General features: G+C 47.6%; 1 protein-coding gene across 9 annotated transcripts in view; it reads left to right on the forward strand.

The window, feature by feature from the left end:
- Positions 1-16,504, forward strand: part of TMEM40 (transmembrane protein 40) — a 36,666-nt gene extending 20,162 nt beyond the window's left edge. For 4 of the 9 annotated variants that reach the window (XM_082347937.1, XM_082347945.1, XM_082347944.1 and 1 more), the window contains exons 2-11: positions 879-950; positions 1,619-1,735; positions 7,090-7,143; positions 9,464-9,499; positions 9,873-9,905; positions 10,294-10,341; positions 14,799-14,870; positions 14,953-15,027; positions 15,526-15,588; positions 16,347-16,504. In XM_082347937.1, coding sequence (XP_082204063.1) covers positions 879-950; positions 1,619-1,735; positions 7,090-7,143; positions 9,464-9,499; positions 9,873-9,905; positions 10,294-10,341; positions 14,799-14,870; positions 14,953-15,027; positions 15,526-15,588; positions 16,347-16,366 — 590 coding nt within the window. In that variant the 3' untranslated portion in view covers positions 16,367-16,504. The remainder of the gene's footprint in view (positions 1-878; positions 951-1,618; positions 1,736-7,089; positions 7,144-9,463; positions 9,500-9,872; positions 9,906-10,293; positions 10,342-14,798; positions 14,871-14,952; positions 15,028-15,525; positions 15,589-16,346) is intronic. The other 5 variants (XM_082347939.1, XM_082347938.1, XM_082347941.1 and 2 more) reach the window with 5 other exon arrangements.
- Positions 16,505-21,588: the final 5,084 nt, after the last annotated feature.

Here is a 21,588-nt window from a genome sequence, read left to right on the forward strand (position 1 = left end):
TGAAAAATTATTGGTTATTTTATTATGACAAAAGAAATACTGACATAGAAAACAAACTTACAGTTACCAAAGGGGAAGTGGGGGGAGAGATAAATTGGGAGTATGGGATTAACAGATGCACACCACCATATATAAAACAGATAAATAACAAGGATTTACTATATAGCACAGAGAACTATACTCAATATCTTGTAATACACTATAATGGAAAAACAAAAAACAAGGAAAAGAAAAGCAATACTGCTAAAAATTTAGAAAATGCAAAGTAAAAATAAGAAACTAAAAATACCCATAATGCTACCACTCAGAGATAACTACTATTTATATTTTGTTATAGCTCCAACAATTATTAACTCGTGGTCGTGTTTGTTATATTTGGACCCCCACCTATGCCCTCCAACTCCCTTATTCAAATAATCAGATTATTTTGAAGCATGTCCCAGACATCATATAATTTCATCATAAACATTGCAGTATTTATCTCTAAATACTTCTTTCTAAATACTTTAAATAAATATAACCTCAATACAAATATCACACCTAAAAAAATAAATTCTCTAATGGAGGATGTTGATAACAGGGGAGGCTATGCATGTTTAGGAGCAGGGGATATATGGGCAATCTTTGTACCTTCCACTCAGTTTTGCTGTGAACCTAGAACTGCTGTTAAAAACTAAAGTCTCTTTTTTAAAAAATAAGCTCTTAATAGTATCAAAAGGTGATCATTATTCAAATTTCCCTGTTTATTTCTTTTTTCGTAAATTGTTCTTGTACCTTTGAATACTGGATGTTTATATTTTTCTTATTTATTTGCCAAGCTCTTTATATATTAAAGATATTAACTAAGGTAATATTAATTACTATTGTTATTCCTCCAGGGAAGGCCATGGAGACTTCAGGATCACTTCAAGACCACAGTCGAGTCCACGGAGAATCAGAAGATCTAGACCGTATGTTTGCTCTCTCTGACCCTCTGGGCAGAGCCACATGGGAGGTGAAGTCCAGCAGTAGGTGGAACAGAAGACCCTGCTCAGTTCATGCGGCACAATGAATGGCCCAAGTTACGGTTGAAACCTCTAGAGAAGTAGTGACTTTACACACACGCACGTGTGTGTGCTTGGTCCAGTCTGTCCCCCAGTACTCTCTAGCTGTGTGGACCCTCAGTTGCTCCCCAAATCTCAGAGGCTCTGGGGGCTTGGACTGGCACTAGGGAGAGTCCTCAGAAGGTGGGAAGGGTCCTGCATGGCCCCAGAATGGGGAATGGGAAGGTTTAGGGCTTGATCGGATCCCACCTGCCCTGTAATTTACAGAGAATTTTAAATTGGCAACTGCTCTACACGGTGTAGTGGTCTCTTGGGAAGGATGGAGGGCTTAGAAGCCCCTCTCTGGGCTCCATATTCAGAGAAAAGTCTGCCTTTGGCCTTCCTAGAGCCTCTGGGGCCTCTGAGAGCCCTGGTCTCCTGCACCTCCCACTGACCCTAGGGGTTTGGGAAGGGTGTCCCAGCGAATTCAGCCACTCCTGGCTCCCCACATCCAAGTAGACCCCTAGGGAGGCCTGGGTGGTCTCTGGGGTGGGAAGGGCAGGAAACACTCATCCTTGCCTATGTGTGCCTCCCAGATGGAGAGACGGATTTCCACAAGCAAGACCAGGAGGCTGAGCTCTATTCTCAAGAAGAGGATGAGAAAGGCAAGTCTTCCTCCTCTTCATCCTCCTCCTCCTCCTCCTCCTCCTCAGGTAAAGCAATGATTTCATTAAATCTATATCAAAATATTAAAGACAAGCATTTACATGGAAAAACCAATCTCCTGGACTTCCCTGGTGGCGCAGTGGTTAAGAATCCGCCTGCCAATACAGGGGACATGGGTTCGAGCCCTGGTCTGGGAAGATCCCACATGCCGCGGAGCAACTAAGCCCGCAAGCTACAACTACTGAGCCTGCGTGCCACAACTACTGAAGCCCGCACGCCTAGAGATCGTGCTCCGCAACAAGAGAAGCCACCGCAATAAGAAGCCTGCGCACCGCAACGAAGAGTAGACCCCGCTCGCCGCAGCTAGAGAAAGCCTGCGCACAGCAACGAAAAGCCAACGCAGCCAAAAACATAAATTAAAAAAAAAGAAAAACCAGTCTCCTGAACCTCCCACCTCGGTACTGCAGCTCTGTTTTTCCATGTTCCCTTCCAGAGCCCACCTCTCTGTACATGTAACTTGTACACAGTTATGACTACCATATAGGGACTTCCCTGGTGGTCCAGTGGTTTAGACTCCATGCTTCCACTGCAGGGGGCACGTGTTCGATGCCTGGTCAGGGAACTAAGATCCCATATGCCACGTAGTATGGCCAAAAAAAAAAACAAAACCAAAAAATTACTGTATAGACAATTTTGTCCTTGGTTTACAATTTTTTTTGCTATCTTATCCTAAGCATTTTGCCATGTTATTCCATAATATCTTAGCGGCTATTTTTCATGCTTCCCAAGTAGCCCCTCAAGTGACTGCATCTCATGTAAAGGAACGTTTAGTTTTGTAGGAGCACTTTGGAATCAGGGGTAGTGCATGTGTCCATTCAAGCAGCCTGCAGGTTCATACCGTTTCTTTGCCACTAACTAGCTAAGTGTCCTTGGGTAAATTGCTTAACCCTGTATGCCCTGGGGTCCTCATGCATAAGATGGGGATGATAGCAAAAGTTATTATCTCATAAGATACCTGTGAGGATTACATTCTACACGTGCAAAGGCTTAGCACCTATCAGATAGTAATAGCTCTAAAAATAACTGCTGTTGTTAAGATTCTCCCCCTCCCCCACCCCAGTTTGTCATGCTGATGAGCATCCTTGCACAAAAGCCTTTACTTTTTGAATTTTTCATACAAATCAAGTCCTACATACCAACTCCCACAAGCTCTTTAATGGGTTTAGAGGGATGAGCATCTCTAATTGGACTTTGATACAAATTGCCGCATTATTTTCTGACAAGAAGCAGAATGTCTCTCTACTTTTAACTCAAAAGGTAAGGCTGAATTTATAGCAGCAGCAACATCATAGCTAGCATTTATTGAGCACTTACTATGTGCCAGGTAGCGTTCCAAGCACTTTATGTGGAATAACTCAGTTAATTCTCATAGCGACCCATGAGGAAGGCACTATTGTTATTCCCATTTTACAGGTGAGGAAACCAAGGCCAGTGAGGTTTAGTTGTAGAAGAGCTTCCAGAGGCAGGGGGGCTCCAACAGGGGATTCTGTCCCTTTGTTTGTCCTCGCTAGGTGGGAAGGGACGTTCTGTCTTCTGATTCTGATTGACCCTCAGGGGTTGCTGCTCCCCCACAAATGTTCTCCCCAAGTGTGGCCATAAGTTCCTTCCTTCTGGCCTCCAGAGTACATACACATGGGACTGGGCATAGTTAACAAAAGAACACTAAGAGAAAGCAGCAGGAAAATAAACACGGAGTCCTAGAAGCATCGAGACAGACTGACATTCAGGATCCTGGTCTCTGGTCCTACCCTGGTTGGCCTGCTGCTGGAACTCAGACCCTGCCCATTCTTCAGGCTCAGATGGTGACCATTAGTCCTCGGGCCCCAAACCTGGGTGCCTCCCAGCAGCCCCCCACCTTCCTCCACTTGAGGGCCCTAACTCAGAGTCTGGCATCCAGCGCCACTCTCCCTACATAGCTTTTTGTTCTTAATGTATCCTGTTTGGGTTTTTAAAAATATTTATTTATTTATTTATTTGGTTATGCTGGATCTTAGTTGCGGCTCGCTGGCTCCTTAGTTGCGGCTTGCCAGCTCCTTAGTTGTGGCATGTGAACTCTTAGTCGTGGCATGCACGTGGGATCCAGTTCCCTGACCAGGGATCCAACCCGAGCACCCCTAATTGGGAGCACGGAGTCCCAACCACTGCGCCACTAGGGAAGTCCCTATCCTGTTATTTTTAAATTAAAACGTTTTTTTATTATAAAAGATTACACGTGGGCACATTGTAGAAAATATGGAACATACAAAGAAGTAGAAAGAAGGAAAAAAATCATCCTTTGCTCTGTTAGATAACCACTAAACACATATTAGTGTATCTTCTTACATTTATTCAATAAATATTTATTGAGCATCAACTATGTGCCAGGCTCAGTGATGGATACTGGGGACACCAGAAACAAATGTGATTCTTTCTGCCAGAGTTAATTTTTTAAACAATTGAATTAGACAGCACACAGAAAAATTATCCTCATTCTTGACAGCATACAATTCTACAGCATCTTTTATTAAAAAATTATATAGTATGCATAGGGAACTATATTCAATATCCTGTAATAAATCATAATGGAAAAGAAAAAGAATCAATCTTTGAACAAGTTTGAAAAATTATATCTCATGAATATATCATGAAGAAAGCTAAAATAATATTCATGTGAATGTTAATAGAGATTGTCCCTGTTGGATAGAATTTGGAGTAATTTTTGCTTATTTTCTGTATCGTTTGATATTTTGCAAAATATGATGAAAAAGCCTTTTGGGGGCATTGATTGATATTTGTAAAATACAGAAAAGAAGAAAATAGAAGCCACTCAAAATTCCATCTCTTGAGATAAATACTGCTGTTGTTATCTTGATGTACTTCCTGATACCTCTTTTTCTGTGCCTAGAGATGTGAGATCACATATGCACTGATTTTTTTTTTTTTTTCGCACTGATTTTTAAGCACAGTTAACTTGGTTTCCTATAATTTAAAAATTTATCCGTGATAGACCAGGAGGTCCCCAAGCCCGCTGAGGGACATCAGGACTGCTGGGGCCCTCTTGGTCATCCTGAGGAAAAGGGAGTCCTCCGGACCTGAAGCCAGAAACTCCTAGGCCTGAATCCCTGGAATGCTGACCAATCCAAGAGTGCAAACAATGTGGTCATTCTTCAAGGCTTAATCAAGCTCCTGCTCCAGGCGGGGCAGCCTTAGGACAGTGATACCCAGGCCTCGTCCTTCAGGAGCTCAAGGTGGTTGGAGGGATGAGCACCACCAGGGACCCTCATGCCCACTGTGTCAAGCACAGACAGTTGATGCTATAGAAACCCCAGGGGAGGGTGGGCAAGATGCGTGTGAGCTGGGGCAGCTGGAAAAGCCCTTCTGCAGGAGGTGTGACATCGGCTTAAGCTTCAGGATAAGGGAGCAAGTGGGAAGGGCATTCCAGGCGGGAGACAGAGCACGAGCAAACCCAGAGTCAGCGTGGCATTGGTGGCATCACAGAGATGATGCAGCCCCCATGCTGGGCAGGAGGGAAAGCACCTCAGTAACACGATACTTCATAGGACCTTGCCTTATCTTAGTGAAAGCCGTATTGAACATAGTAAGTGATTTGTCTGAGGTCACACAGAAAGTTCATGGCAGTTCCTGTTCCCTAACCCTCAAAGCAGAATTCTTCCCCCAGACCACACTCCTCACGTAAACTAAATTCTGAGAACCGACACCAGAATGAGGTATTCCAGGCTCGATCCAGGCTGAGCTTCTCCCACAGCTTGTGTTTGTTCCCTGCAAAGAGCAGCAGTGAGGACTAGCACCCCTGAGTAACTGGAAAACGTTGGCAGAGACGGGGGCTGGTCTCCCCTGCAGGGGCAGCTCACCGGTAGGCAGTAGGCCTCACCATTTCTCTTTTGCCCACTTGGCTGATGGCTGGATTTCTCAGTGGGCCTGAGCGTGTCCGGGTGAAGATTTTTTTTTAAATAAATAAATACATTTATTTATTTATTTATTTATTTTTGGCTGCGTTGGGTCTTTGTTGCTGCGCTCGGGCTTTCCCTAGTTGCGGCGAGCGGGGGCTACTCTTCATTGCGGTGCACGGGCTCTAGGTATGAGGGCTTCAGCAGTTGTGACACACGGGCTCAGTAGTTGTGGCTTGCGGGCTCTAGAGCACAGACTCAGTAGTTGTGGCACATGGGCTTAGTTGCTCTGTGGCATGTGGGATCTTCCCGGACCAGGGCTTGAACCCTTGTCCCCTGCATTGGCAGGCAGATTCTTAACCATTGCGCCACCAGGGATGTCCCCCGTGTGAAGATTTGTTCCTTGCAGCGTTATTTGTAGTAGGGCAACAATAGAAACAACCTAACGTCCAACAACAGCAACACAGAGCGGTGATGCTACACCCTGTCCTGGTCAGAGCTCTGGTCTTCATACATCTCTAAAGTGAAAAAAAGAAATTCAAATCATAGAATTTGTTTAATCTCATATACACTTTGTAAAAATTCACACATACATGATTGTAAACAAGACTGGAAGGAAAAATATCAAAATGTTAATAGTGGTTATCTCTGGATGGTTAAATTATAGGTGACTTTTATTTTCTTGGTTTTTTTTTTGAATTGACTTATACCATAGATATTTTACAATAATCTTGTTTTATTTTTATAACCAAAAGGATATAATTTTGTTTTTTTAAAAAAACAACTTTAATAAATGTTAGCCTAAATTGATTGTGGAAAGAAAAGAACTTGGGGGAAAGAGCCTGGATTAATGCCTAGTACAGATCCTGGCACACACAAGGTGTTTAATAAATGCTCTCATGACTCTGGAGCTGAGCTCTGGGTTTTATTTCTGGAGATAAAAATGATTAGAAATGCAGGCCTTGGTGACAGACCTGGGTTTGAACCCTGGAATTTCTGCTTCCTGTGTGACTTTCAGCGAATAACTTAACGTTTGTGAGCCTCAGTTTCCTTATTTGTAAAATGGGGAAGGAGAGGTACTAATACCTTGTTCACAGCATTTCCAAGAGGATCAAATGAAATATTAACTCTAAGTTACCTAGTTCAGTGTCAGTGCATAGTAAGTGCTCAGTAAATGGTGACTCTTATTACTGACTTTGAACGAGGCCCAGGTCATCTCAGGCCCCCAATTCTTCTTTAGTCAGCTGAACACAGTCACCTCGGGGTGTGTGAGGGGCGTCAGACAGAGCAGCAGGAAAGCTCTTGTACAGCTGTCTTGCCTCTTGAAGAGCGCCCACCTCACCCCCAGCGCAAGGACTATGTTACTTTTTAAGGCTTCCGACGCCAGGAGAGGGAAGCCACTCTGGGGTGCTGTGACTGGGGGGAGCTGACTAACAGGCTTTGTCTACACCCAGGTGCTGAGCATGGGGAGCCTGACGTTTTGAAGGATGAGCTTCAACTCTATGAAGGTGATTGTTTGTCCACTGGCTTTGGGGGAAACAGAATTAAACAAAGGACACGAAGGCTTAGGGCTTTGTTGGGAGGAAACAAGGTGATGAGGGTGTTTCATGAGCTGAAAGTCCTGGGCAGATACAGGAGATGTGGCAAGGTGAGTGGTTATAACATGGGCAGGTGGAGGTGGGGGCAGGCATTTTCTGCCACAGTGAGACTGTCTTGGAATCTCTTCTGATCTATAACCCTGACTTGCAGGTTGACTGTGACCAGTCACCCAACCTTTCTGGGCCTCAGCTTTCCAACCAGCAAGATGGAACTTAATCAGTACCCTCTCTCTTGGAATACTGGGTTGTTTAAGCATGCAAGGGAAAATTAAGGACCTGATTTCTACGAAACTCAAATTATGGAGTAATTGTCTCTAAGCATCATGATTTTTACAGCAAGCAGTTATAAATATTATGGCACTTTGCTTGGTAGCACTTTGATGAGATGGAGGAATTTGTAGGAATGAACCAGTTTGCCAAAAAGCCTCATAAATGAACACTGCCAGATAAGAAAACCTGTTTAACTTTGTTTAATCCAACATTTACATAATCTGCTTAGTCTCCTAATGCCAGATAATAACCCAAGAAATACAACGGGAAACACATATACATTCAAAGAAATAGAAATGAAATATCTTAATATTCTGCATCAAGGTATTACCAGTGGCTGCCACTGGGTGGTAGCATTGTGAGTAATCTTCATACTATTTTCTTTCATCTAAATTTTCTGATTTTCTTTTTCTTTTTTTTTAAACAAAAACAGGTATTATGTAATTTTTTAAAATGTTGTTAAGTAGTGTAAGAAAGTTTTCACTGAGTGTAAAATGAGAGAGAAACTGTTACATGTACATACATTTTAAATGTTTTTTTCTCATCAAAAAGTAAGTCATGTTCACTGTAGAAAACGTAGATATCGTCACGTACTTGTGAATTAATTCCCCCAAGTAATGAATTCCCCACCGCCACCCCCCCGCCCCCCGAGGCACCGGAGGTACTTGGTAATTACACTGCCAGAGTCTCATTTCATGCCGTTCTTGGTTTGCCTTCTGTACCCTTGGTGCTGGCCTCTCTGGTCACTTGCAGACACTGGTTCCCGTTTGCACATTAGCCTAAACATAGTTCAGCATACTGAGTGTTTATTGCCATGAGCTGAGTGCCCCCTTCAGGTGTTTGTGTCCTGGGGCTGATCTGGAGGGCGGAAGTGTACAGAGTGGGGACTCCTGCCTGCCCTTGAGGGGAAGAAGGTGACAGGCTAAGAGAGAAGTCACTGGGAACAGAGTAGGCGCCAAGAACCAGAGGGTGGGGACTTCCCTGGTGGTTCAGTGGGAAAGACTCCGCGTTCCTAATGCAGGGGGCCCGGGTTCGATCCCTGGTTGGGGAACTAGATCCCACATGCATGCCACAACTAAGAGTCTGCATGCCACAACTAAAGTTCCTGCGTGCCGCAACTAAGACCCAGCACAGTCTAAGTAAATAAATATTAAAAAAAAAAAAAAAGAACCAGAGTGTGAATGAGGTGGGAGGGCCACCCATGCCAGATTAAAGGGAAGGCTGCATCTCAGGGCGGGTATAGGACTCGATTCACCCTAGGCAGCCCAGACAGGAGCTCCACACTGGGGTCAGGGGCCGGGGCCCCCACGGTACAACCCAGCTTGACTTCCACAAGCTCAGGGCCTGGTGGGGCTGGAGCCACGTGGCTAAGTGTCCTCACCTGCATCTGGATAGGAATGAACAGGCACAGATTGCAAACTGGTGGCCTGTGTGTACAGATGTATATGATCTGGCTCACAGAGTATCTTTATTATTATTATTATTATTATTATTGTTCTTAATATATTTCATCACGTCTACAACTAACAGTTTTTCACATCTGGAGATCTATGAAATCAGGGTGCCTCTTAAAATCACTGGCAACTTGCAGTTATAATTGGCAGTAGTTTTCCTTCCATAAAATGACGTCATTCTCACAAACCATGATATCTTTGATTCGATGGAATATGAATTGCCAGCTTTTTTTATAGTCAAGAAGTTTATGTAAAAACCTGAATTTCTGGCTTCTCGTGGGAAATTAGAAGACCTGTAACATGGGGCAGGCATTGCTGCGGCAGCTTTCGGGGGCTGCAGGGTGGTGCCTGCCCCTTTAGATGAAAGAGGAACCCTCCAGTTTGCTCCAGTGCCCCCTGCAGATCAATGGAAAGTCTCTGGGTGAGAGAGCTCCACTTCCCTGCAGTGTAACTTCTCCCCACCCAGAGGATGCGAATATGCAGTCACTGATTTCCCTTCTGTGCAGGTGCCCCTGGGGAGGTGGTGCCGTCTGAGGAATCAGGTGAGTGTCTGATAGGGGAGAGGTGTCGTTGGTACTGGTGTTGAACGAGGTCTGGGCACTGTCTTTCCCCCAAAAGAGGCAGCTACTGTCAGGTGCACGGCTGTGAGAGATGGGACTCCAAGTCTGCTTGGGGCCTGGGGCTCTGACCTGGGCTCAGCAAGCAGGCGGGGCTGGCAGTGGCATGAGACAGGGGGCCAGTGGAGGTTAGAAAGGGGGTCCAGGCAAGAACAAAGGGATTATTAATAACAATCTATAGATAGAAAGATCCCCTGGGGGCTGGAGAATTCAACAGGGGCGTTTTCAGAGGTCACCTGTGGCACTCGTTAAGGACCCAAGCTGGCCTGGGCACTAATGTTGAGTTTCTAATTTCCAGGACTCCGAAGGAGAGGCTCTAACCCAGAGAGTGGTAAATATGCAAGCTCCGAGAGGAGAGCGGGAGGCGGCCTGGATTCCAGGGTGTGGGATGGGACCACAGGCAGCCTGGGGGGGAGGGAGATCAGTCCCAGCAGCAATGCCGTCACCAGCCAGAGTGTCACCGTGATCCAGGAAAGGGGCCTCCGGGCTCAGGGGACGTGGAACAGAACAGACACAGGCCTGTGGAGGAGGAGGGCATCAGTGGGGGTCCAAGGACAGCTACCCCACCTTCAAGCTTTGCCCTGACCAGTCCTGCAGTGAGTGCCCTCTGACCCAGGAAATAGAACCTGGAAGAGCCATTCTCAGTGAGGCAGGGGAGCGAGAATCCCACCAGCTATCCTGTGTCAGAGTTAAACCCTCGTCTCTCTCTTGTTCCCAAGGAGAAGTGGAGCCCTCCCAGTTAAGAAGACTAAATATAAAGAAGGATGGTAAGGAAATTGAGGTTCCAGGGCTGCTTCTGCTGTCTGGTCCAGATTTCTCTGGGTAGAAAGTCAGCTGGTGGCCTGGAATGGCAGTAATCATGGCCCACCTCTGCTGTGGGCCCTGCAGTTTGCAAAATCCTCAGCTTAGAATCACCTTGGGAAGGTGGTGCAATGATTCCTGTTTTGCAGATATGGAAACTGAGGCTCAAGGACGGGGAGTGGTCTTACAGCTAGTGAGTGACACGACTTGGGCTTGGATCCTGGTCCTGTGCTCTTTCTGCTGTACGCTGAGTCACTAGCATGATAAACGCCCTCCAGGCCTTATGGCCATAATGGGGAGCTGGGAACAGGCTGGGCCGAGGAAGCTGTGAGGTTAGATTAGACTGGACTCTAGGGAAGGAGTGACGAGAACGGGGGTGGGGGTACCGCCTCGACTCCCGGCCTGGAATCGTGGGGGCTTCGGGGAGGAGGGTAAGGGTGGGAAGGGAGACCATGTTTTCTGGGGGGGTTTTTTGGGTTTTTTTTTTTACTGCATTGCAAGGCATGTGGAATCTTCTTAGTTAGCGACCAGGGATTGAACTCGGGCCCCAGCAGTGAAAGCCTGGAATCCTAACCACTAGGCCACCAGGGAACTCCTGAGACCATGGTTTTTGTTTTGTTTTTTATATATAAATTTATTTATTTATTTTTGGCTGCGTTGGGTATTTGCGTGCAGACTTTCTCTAGTTGTGGCGAGTGGGGGCTCCTCTTCGTTGCGGTGCGCGGGCTTCTGATTGCAGTGGCTTCTCTTGTTGCGGAGCGTGGGCTCTAGGGCGCGCGGCTTCAGTAGTTGTGGCTCACGGGCTCTAGAGTGCAGGCTCAGTAGTTGCGGCGCGCGGGCTTAGCTGCCCCGCGACATGTGGGATCTTAGTTCCTTGACCAGGGATCGAACCCATGTCCCCTTCAGTGGCAGGTGGATTCTTTACCACGGGACCACCAGGGAAGCCCTCTAGAAATATTTTGAGTTGTTCAAAAGCCCGCCTTTAGGGAGTGGGAGATCTGGATCCGAGCCCCTGGCTCTGCCTCCATCCAGCTACATGAACCGGGACGTGCTGTCGAGCTGTCCCGGGCTATGAAGTGAGCCTCATCCCACTAAAACCGAGATTCCCAAAGCGCAGGCCATGTCCAGGTTGCTTCAGGACGTGGCATTATACCCCCAAGTGAGAAGGTGACTGCCCTTTCCCCTGTCTTTCTCTGCTTGGAGCCCCCGGGCCTTTAGTGCCACCCCGACTCACTGACCTCCGGACACAGAGATCAGGACGGTGCGCAGAGCCGTCTGCAGGCAGCAGGCGGGTAGACCTTCACCATCTTGCTTTATGGGCCTTCTGTTTGTTTTTAAGACATGGGATCCTAGTTTTCCACTTAGTGTTGTGACATAAAGTTTCTTTTTCAAGTAAATCTATTTAAGGAAAAATAAGAATCTGCTTAAAGAAAAATGTTAAGTAAATAGTACAAGTGGTCCTTGGGTAGCATGAAATTGTGAAGGTCATAAGCAGTGCTACGTAGAAAGGGCAAAACCCACAAAGGTGGTGTGTGGATGGCTGCAGTCAGAAAAAACAGACAAGGGTGATCTCCTAGGTCCCTCCGGCTCCAATACACCTTGGAGTCCTTATCCTGGCCTGATCTCTTCAGCCCCCAAAACTTCTAGTTCCCTAAAACTTGAAGTTCTCTTCCCAGAAGTTCACTCACCCTCCTCTGCTCACCTGGTTGAACCCTTCACTGTACTGGGTCTGTGCCTTGGTCCCACCTTCTTACCTGTCTCATGGTACGTGAATGTGTGCACGCGCGCACACACACACACACACACACACACACAATCTTCCCTTTCATCCAACTCCTACTGCCTTGGCTGTCTTTAAGGCTTAGCTCAAACTCTCGTTCTTCCATTAAGCCCTCCTGGACTGCCCCAGATATGGTGAGTCCTGAATGTTTATGACATTTTACAACTGCATCCAATTCCACAGTGTGGGTACCTTATAATGTATTTACCATTCCCCACTTGATAGATGTTTAGGCTATTTCTAATTTTTTGGTCTTTCAAACTAAGCTGCCCTACCCATCCAGCCCTCTGTTTGGTCTTACATTTCTCTGCAGTCTCTCTCTTTAAAAACACTTGTATTTTCTAAGTATTTACTCATAAGAAAATGGGGGAAAGATCCAGGGAGAAATTCTCTGCTAGGAATTCATTTTGCATTTCTTTTTTTTTTTTTAATTTATTTATTCATTTATTTATTTATTTTTGGCTGTGTTGGGTCTTCGTTTCTGTGTGAGGGCTTTCTCTAGTTGCGGCGAGCGGGGGCCACTCTTCATCACGGTGCGCGGGCCTCTCACTGTCGCGGCCTCTCTTGTTGCGGAGCACAAGCTCCAGACGCGCAGGCTCAGTAGTTGTGGCTCACGGGCCTAGTTGCTCCGTGGCATGTGGGATCTTCCTGGACCAGGGCTCGAACCCGTGTCCCCTGCATTAGCAGGCAGATTCTCAACCACTGCGCCACCAGGGAAGCCCCCCATTTTGCATTTCTGAAGATCTGGGTGAGGAAAGAGTTTTCACCCTCACTCTGTCACATCTCTGAACAGACCTAAGCCTGATGCTTTCTTAAATGTTAAGTCTAGTTCTGCATGACGTATTTTTTTCCCCTAAAGGACAAATTGATTTCAGAGCCAAGAATGTTCTAGAAATACTCTTTTGATTTTCCCCCCAGAAAAAAAATAACAAAAACAAAACCAGAAATACCCTCCTCACTTCTGTTCACTTGCCTTCCACATGCCACCTGACAGCAGCGATATGTAGTATCACTCTGCCTTTTACCATTTACAAAGCACTTTCCCCTCCAAGACCCCCATCCATCCCTCTGTCAGTGGTGTAGAGGTTGCTCTCCTTGATTTATCAATGAGAACGCTGAGGCTCAAAGGAGTCAGGACACTTGTCCAAAGTTCACAGCACATCAGTGGCCAAACTGGACTAAAGTAAGACACATTCCCAGCAGCCTTGGCCACTCAGAGAGCCTGCGTCGTTCCAGGGAACCGTCTCTGAAGCGTCCTCTCTTTTTTCTTTTTCTTTCTTTCTTCTTTTAAAAACCTTTTTGGCATCTCCCCATTGCAACCCTCTGCCTGGGTCAAGGCCCCTGTGTTCTCTCCCCTGATGACTCCCGCAGCGCCTGGCAAAGGGCAGGGGGGCCTCCTTCACAAACCATCCCTGAATTCCTGCCCAGGGCACGGGCCCTGCCTCCCAGGTACTCTCTCTACCTCCGTTAACTACTCGGAAGAGCCTGCAATGCTGCTTCTGGGCACCAGGCCCACGGAAACGCACACACAAGGGCACAGACACATTTCATGTGCGGTGATGTTTGGTGCAGAAAATCAGTCCCTTCTAGCTTCCTCAATGGGAGACTAGTTACATAAATTAGGGTAAGTTTATGCCATGGAACACTATGCAGCCATCAGAAAGAACAGGGCAGGGGCTTCCCTGGTGTGCAGTGGTTAAGAATCCGCCTGCCAACGCAGGGGACACAGGTTTGAGCCCTGGTCCGGGAAGATCCCACATGCCGCGGAGCAACTAAGCCCGTGTGCCACAACTACTGAGCCTGCACTCTATAGCCCGCGAGCCACAACTACTGAGCCCGCGTGCCACAACTACTGAGCCTGTGCTCTAGAGCCTGCGAGCCACAACTACTGAAGCCCGCGCGCCTAGAGCGCGTGCTCCACAACAAGAGAAGCCACCGCAATGAGAAGCCCACACACCATGACGAAGAGTAGGCCCTGCTCACTGCAACTAGAGAAAGCCCGTGCGCAGCAACGAAGACCCAACGCAGCGAAAAATAAATACATAAATAAATTTATATATATAAAAAAAAGAACAGGGCAGATCTGTATATGCTTGGAGATAGAAAGGATGGCCCCAATCTATCAGAGAGGAAAACAAACGATAGAGCAGCAGGTACACAAACTGATCCTGCTTTTGTTTTTTTTTGAATGTGCATATATATACTTGGAAAAGTTTTGTCCATCACTGCTTGCTTTTAAGGAGTTGGATTAGGAAGGGAGAATGGAGCAATGTGAAACTTTTAAACTAGGCATGTGCATTTTTTACAATTGTATTTAGCATCATTCAACAAATAAGGTGTCAGACACCTCTGCACGCCCGGCGCCGCTTTAGATGATGGGCAAAATCCCCAACCACCATCCTACAGAGTGGGTCAGAGAATAAACACAGCAATGAAATCCAGCAAGTTGAGTGGTGATAAGTGTTAGAAAAATAATAAAGTGAGGTGAGGGCTGAAACGGGTGGGGCTTGGGGTGCTGTTTTAGTTGGGCTGGTCAGGAGCAACTTCTCTGAATAAAGCTCCCTTTGAGCAGAGACAAGAATATTTTAATTAATTAAAAAGAGAGAAAGAAGCAAACAGTAATCTTCACCTCTGCCTTTACAGATGAGTTTTTCCATTTCATCCTCCTCTGCTTTGCCATTGGGGCCTTGCTGGTGTGTTATCACTATTATACAGGTGAGTGGGGGGGGGTGGTGAGAACGGGGGGCGGGGGTCCAGACTTGCAGGCTGACCATTCTCTCCCTCACTGTCCCTGCAGACTGGTTCATGTCCCTTGGGGTCGGGCTGCTCACCTTCGCTTCCCTGGAGACCGTTGGCATCTACTTTGGCCTGGGTAAGACCCTCGCACACAGACTCTGGGAGGGCAGTGGCTGGGCCGGCCGCAGAGGCTTGCCAAGGGCTGGAAAGCCACGACCTAAATTTTTTGTAAAGATTTCTTTATGCTCATGTTTGCTTCCTGACCGCTTTCAAGGTCAATGTGAGGTCGTTGGCAAAACCCCATGGAAAAAATGAGCAGCTCCATAAAAATACAACAAAGACAGTTTAAAGTGGCAAACAAACAGAATTAGCCAGATACTGAAAACAAGGCAGTTAGTTAATGGAGTGAGGTACTGAATTCGCCGAGCTTCCTGGCATTGTTATTGCTGCTCATGGTTGTTTTTAATAATAAGAACTCAATACCATTATCTAAGCTTAACCTGCAGCCTGAAATTCCACCATCAGAGCTTTGTTTGTACGAGCTTTGTTCAAGGGCAGGCAAGGGGAGGTCTGACCCCGGATCCCTCGAGGGGACACAAAGCTCCATCACCTTTCTCTCCTCCGTTCTTGACAGTGTACCGGATCCACAGCGTCCTGCATGGCTTCGTTCCCCTCTTTCAGAAGCTTAGGCTGATAGGTAACTTTTACATTCTTCTATGTTCACTTTCTCTCCCTACCAGGGTCTTCTGTTGCAAATGAGGCTTAGCATACTGGAAAGAGCACAGGGCCTGGAGTCAGGGGCTTGGGTTCAAGTCCTGCCTCCTTCAATTTACCATTTCTGGGGCTCTAGAGCCTCTTTTAGCCTCAGTTCCCTCAACTGGAAAATGGGTGTAATAATACCTACAGCACAAAGGTGTTGTGAAAATCAAGTGAGGAATGGATGTAAGAGTCCTTAAGTCTGAACCATTGTAGGAAAGTGGAGGGGACCTGGGTATTCCTCATTCTCTCATAGAACTTTGCACCTCTCCAAACAGTATCTTCTCTGTGATTTTATTTGCCCAACTGGGGGTGAGAGGGGGTTTCAGTTATCTTACACTTGGCTGATGAGGAAACTCATTAGTCAGTTACACTCATCAGAGAGGTAGAGTGACTTGCCCAGAATCACACAGCTAGAGTGGCTGGGCAAGGCTAAAGGAGATCCTCTTTCTTGACCAGCAGCTCTGTGTCTACCATTAAATCACAAAACTGAGAGGCCAGGGGCTGTGTGCTTCCGTGTCGTGAACTTTTGTCTCCTTTAATCCATCTCATGCATAAAGGGGAAATTTGTTGCAATGGCTGTGGGTCATGACTGCCTTATCCCAGCTATGAGGGGTATTTGGGCATCTGGGGTCATGGTGGGGAGGAGGCCTGGCTGCCTTCAGAATCCCATGCCATCCTGTGGGCTTTGCCTTCCAGGCTTCAGGAAGACCGACTGAGACCAGTGCCAGGTGGGCAGCCAGGCCAGGCCCCGGTGTGACCACCACTGCATCCTTTCAGCCCACGAGGATAGAGCAGCGTCCTGGGAGACGCGCGGGCGGGCCAAGCTAGAGCAATAAAGAGAGCGCTTTGCCTTCCATGTGGTCTGAACATTGGCACCAGCTGGGCCAAGGTGTCCCTCGGGCAGTGTTGGCACGCAACCCAGCTGCCAGGATGGCAGGAGAGGGAGGGTGCGGGCCTGTGCCCTTCATGGAGCCTGGATCATCAGGAGGATCCTGGGACATCACTCCTCTCAGGAGGCAGTAGGAGACCCCTGGGCCCTGCAAGCTGTAATCTGTCTGGGCTTGTGAATTCTCTCAAGTCCCCAGGCCATCCCGGGACAGACAGATGGTCCACTGCCCTGAGGCAGGGAAGTACGATGTCAGGCCCCTGGGGTGAACCTGATACAGGTGAGATTTGGGGGAACTAAATCCACAGCATCCAGGTCTTCCTATTACCTAGTGCCAGCCCTGCTGTCCTTGGACTCCAATAAGATTCAAATAAACATTCTCTTCCCTGGACTAAAAAGAGTCAGCTAAATATTCCTTTCAGTTTCTTGAGTGTGAGAATACGTTTGAGGTCTTCTTTGACCCCATCTAGTCAGAGGGGGCACCTTGTCCTCCTGGACAAAGTATAAAAGGGAATAAATGCAAAAAGCCCCTCATTTTAGGTCCAAGACTTCAATTGCACAGGTTTGGAATAGGAGACGGGGTTTTGCAAACGTTCTTGTGAAAAAGATCTGGAGCTGGTAGGTATTCTCAGCTCAACAAATACCAAAGAAGTGAGATAAGAGCACAAAAAATCCATTGCAAACTCGGGTTGTGTTAGTGGAGGTATAGAGTCTAGACTGAAGGAGGTGATAGTAGGTTCTCTCTTGTACACAGCCAGACCACGCCAATAGAATATGTTCTAGATTCATATATCAAGAGTGACAGTGACAAACTAGAGAATACACAGAAGAAGAAACTAGAGTGGGGATGTAAAGAATAATTGAAGAAGTGACAACTCTTTGACTTGCCGAAGAAAAAAATGGGGCCCTTTACCGAGCTCATGGACTCTGGAAGACACTTTCTCAAGTGCTTGCGATTGTCCAGGTCCATTATGTGGTTTAATCTCACAATAGCCTTGAGATGTGTACATCATCCTCATTTTGCAGATGGAGAAGCAGAGACTCGAGGAGTTGTAGTAACTTGTCAAGTTCCCACAGCAAGTCAGTGGCAGAGCTGTGAGTGGAACCCAAGCCTGTGTTCTCTTTACAGAGCTTGGCTAGTCCAGTCCCCCACCCCAGGCAGAGCATCCCTGAGGCAGCTGCAGTTTTTTCCCAGTATTTCCCAGATTTGGGAGTTCTCAGAGTTACAAAATTGTTTTTTAATTTTTAAAAAATTTATTTTATTTATTTATTTTTGGCTGGCATTGGGTCTTCGTTGCTGTGCACAGCCTTTCTCTAGTTGCGGTGAGCAGGCTTCTCATTGTGGTGGCTTTTCTTGTTGTGGAGCACGGGCTCTAGGCATGCGGGCTTCAGTAGTTGTGGCTCGCGGGCTTAGTTGCTCCGCAGCATGTGGAATCTTCCCAGACCAGGGCTCGAACCGGTGTCCCCTGCATTGGCAGGCGGATTCTTAACCACTGTGCCACCAGGGAAGTCCCCCAGAATATTTTTATAAAGTGAGAAAAAGAGGGCTGCCAACTCCTTATCTTGCCAATTAAGGAAATAAAAATAGCAAAAAACATCAACTGTCAGCATCATTTTATAACAGAAAGGATAGTCCCGCATCAAAAAAGCAGGGAAGGGCTTCCCTGGTGGCGCAGTGGTTGAGAATCTGCCTGCTAATGCAGGGAACACGGGTTCGAGCCCTGGTCTGGGAAGATCCCACATGCCACGGAGCAACTGGGCCCGTGAGCCACAACTACTGAGCTTGCGCGTCTGGAGCCTGTGCCCCGCAACGGGAGGGGCCGCGATAGTTAAAGGTCCGCGCACTGCGATGAAGAGCGGTCCCCGCACCGCGATGAAGAGTGGCCCCCGCTTGCCGCAACTAGAGAAAGCCCTCGCACGAACCGAAGACCCACCACAGCCAAAAATAAATAAATAAATAAATAAAGTAGCTATAAAATTAAAAAAAAAAAAAAAGAAAAAAAAAAAAGCAGGGAAATTGTCATCAGAAACAAAATGGGGCTTAAAATGAAAAATGGGGCTTCCCTGGTGACGCAGTGGTTGAGAGTCTGCCTGCCAATGCAGGGGACATGGGTTCGAGCCCTGGTCTGGGAAGATCCCACATGCCGCGGGGCAACCGGGCCCGTGAGCCACAACTACTGAGCCTGCGCATCTGGAGCTTGTGCTCCGCAACAAGAGAGGCCGCGACAGTGAGAGGCCCGTGCACCGCGATGAAGAGTGGCCCCCGCTCGCCGCAACTAGAGAAAGCCCTCACACAGAAACGAAGACCCAACACAGCCAAAAATAAAAAAAAAATAAATAAAAATGAAGCTTTATGGAAATCTTACTATGTGTCCTTTGCCCTCAAGTCCCTGTGTTCTTGTGAAAATTTTATCTTTTGGAAACTGTGAGACTAAAGAATTCCTCAGGACTTTTACATTCTCTCATTTTTGGGGGTTTTCCAACTCAGCTCCCACACCTCAAGGGATGAAAGGCTTGCTACCTCCCAAAGCACCTTGTACTGCAAGAATTTTTCTGCTCTGTGCTAAGACGCCTCTGTCAGTGAAGCTTAAGGCCTTCTTTCAAGAGAATAAATGACCCACGAGTAGGGAATGTTCCTGATAGTCCTGGCTATGTTATCTCAACATTCAGCTCTCAGCTCAGCCCTGACAGCAGCACCTGGGGCCCAGCCCTCCAACTTTGTCCCTCGTTTTCAAGATTGTTTTGGCTGTTCTGGGTCCCTGGCATTTCCGCACAAGTTTTAGGATCAGCTTGTCCACTTCTGCAAAGAAGCCGGTGGGAACTCTGCCGGGATTGCGTTGCACCTGAAGACCAGTGTGAAGAGGACTGTGCTTCTTCTTAGTGATGTATTACCTTCTTTTACATTTCGTTAGAAAAAAAATTGCCCCAAATCCCAGAACCAAAATCAACCACAGATGGTATTTTGGTGTGTTTCCTGTGAGTCTTTTTAGTGCATGAGTTCATTTATTATTATTTTGGGCCCTTTTCTCCATCATATATAATAAGCATTTTTCCGTTACTACATACTCTCCCTAAGCATCATTTCCAGCCACTGGGTATTTCATGCTTTACGGAATGATCCCTCTGTACTTAGATGATGATATCAGCAGCTAACGTTTGTTCAGTACTTGTTCTGTGCTGGATGTGGAGCCAAGCACTCTGCATACACCGTGTCATTTCATCCTCCTCACAACCCTGAGAGGTAGCACCTGTCCACGATCCCCACTGTACAGACAGGAAAACTAAGACACGGAAAGTTAGTTTCTGAGGTTTGGATTTCAAGCACTTGTGTATAACTTACTTTCCTCGAAAGGGAGCCTGGAGTGCACAGCTAAGATATTTATCAAATGAACAAACAGCATGCAGGGTTTCACAATAGAAACATGAACTTGTTGACTTGAGGGCAGTGTGGTTAGCCTTCCCTGTCGCAGCCTCAGTTTCCTCATCTGTACAATGGGGATCACAGCAGCGCCCACCTCACAGTGTGTGGCGAGGGTTATGTGAGATGATTGCATTTCTGGCACAGAGTAGAGGTACTTGATTCGGGCAGAGGCACATATTAGGGCCCTCAGGGGCAGGCAGGCAAACTCAGCCCGGTGTAGAACAGTGGGGAGCAGGGGAGAGAGGGGGCCGAGGGAGCCGATACCTGACCTAAGGGTGACTGCCTTGTGAAGACGTGAGTTCGAACTGCTGCTGGTGTCCTTGGGCTTTCTGGGCCCAGGTGTCAAAGGAGGGGCTCAGGTGGGTCAGGTTGTAGGGGTCCCTCGTGCCCTGGGAGAGAAAGCCCCCCACCTCCAGATCTCAGTGGAGGGTCTGCCTGCCCTAGTGTGCTGCTTCCCTGGGGCCCCAGCCCCCAGCCCTGCCCTTGGAACCCCTCACTGCTTCTCTGCCGAGCTACAGCTCAAGGCCAGTGCCAGTGGGGTCTGGTTACACCTCAGGCGTCAGGCAGATTCCCGGAGCCCCAGTCCAACAAGTGGTTTAAAAATAAAGCATTGAATCCTGAGTCCAGAAAGGCAGGGTTGCAAAGTGGGGCAGTGGAGAAGGGCTTGGATGGGGTGGGCTTCTATCTCTGCTTGCCCTGGACACTGTATACTGGGTTTCTGCTGTGACCACAGCAGAGGAGGACACGGGTATGAGGGTATTTCGAGGCCATCCAAGCCAGCTTGCACTGGGAGGAAAAGAGGGAAGCACAGCAGTGCTGTGGCAGTTGTCTCCTCCTGACACGGCCCCAGGAATCCTCTGTCTACTCCAGAGGACCCAGGCAGGACCAGAGATGGAGCCAGGGGATGCTGTTGACTGAGCCTGGGAAGCTGGGGCAAGTGCTTGACGTGGAGGCTGGGCTTTGCAGGGAAGATGTAGGGAAGGGCTTTGCAGGCAGAGGGCCCAGGGTGGGCAAAGGCATGGAGGAGTGAAAGGACAGCATGTCTGGGGGGCAACAGGTATCAGTCCAGCATGGCTGGGTAGGATTGAGGATTAGTGGGCAAGATATCACACAGGGGGCTTCCCTGGTGGCGCAGTGGTTGAGAATCTGCCTGCCAATGCAGGAGATACGGGTTTCGAGCCCTGGTCTGGTAGTATCCCACATGCCACGGAGCAACTAGACCCGTGAGCCACAACTACTGAACCTGCGCGTCTGGAGCCTGTGCTCCGCAACAAGAGAGGCCGCGACAGTGAGAGGCTTGCGCACCGCGATGAAGAGTGGCCCCCACTTGCCGCAACAAGAGAAAGCCCTCGCACAGAAACGAAGACCCAACACGCCAAAAATAAATAAATTAATTAATTAATTAATTAAAAAACAACAACAAAAACCAAAAAACAAGTATTAAAAAAAAAAAAAAAAGATATCACACAGGGCAAATGGCCTGCTTTCCCCCAGAGAACCTTGAGAGCTGGGGTTAGGAGCTGGGCTTTAGCCTGAGGACAGTGGGGAGCCATGGAAGGTGTTTGAGCAGAGGAGTGGCATGGTCAGATTGCATTTTAGAAAGATCACTCTGGTGGCCCTGTGGGGGCCAT

The sequence above is a fragment of the Balaenoptera borealis genome, assembly GCF_965194805.1.
Source record: "Balaenoptera borealis genome assembly, chromosome: 12".
Classification (NCBI taxonomy): Eukaryota; Metazoa; Chordata; class Mammalia; order Artiodactyla; family Balaenopteridae; genus Balaenoptera; species Balaenoptera borealis.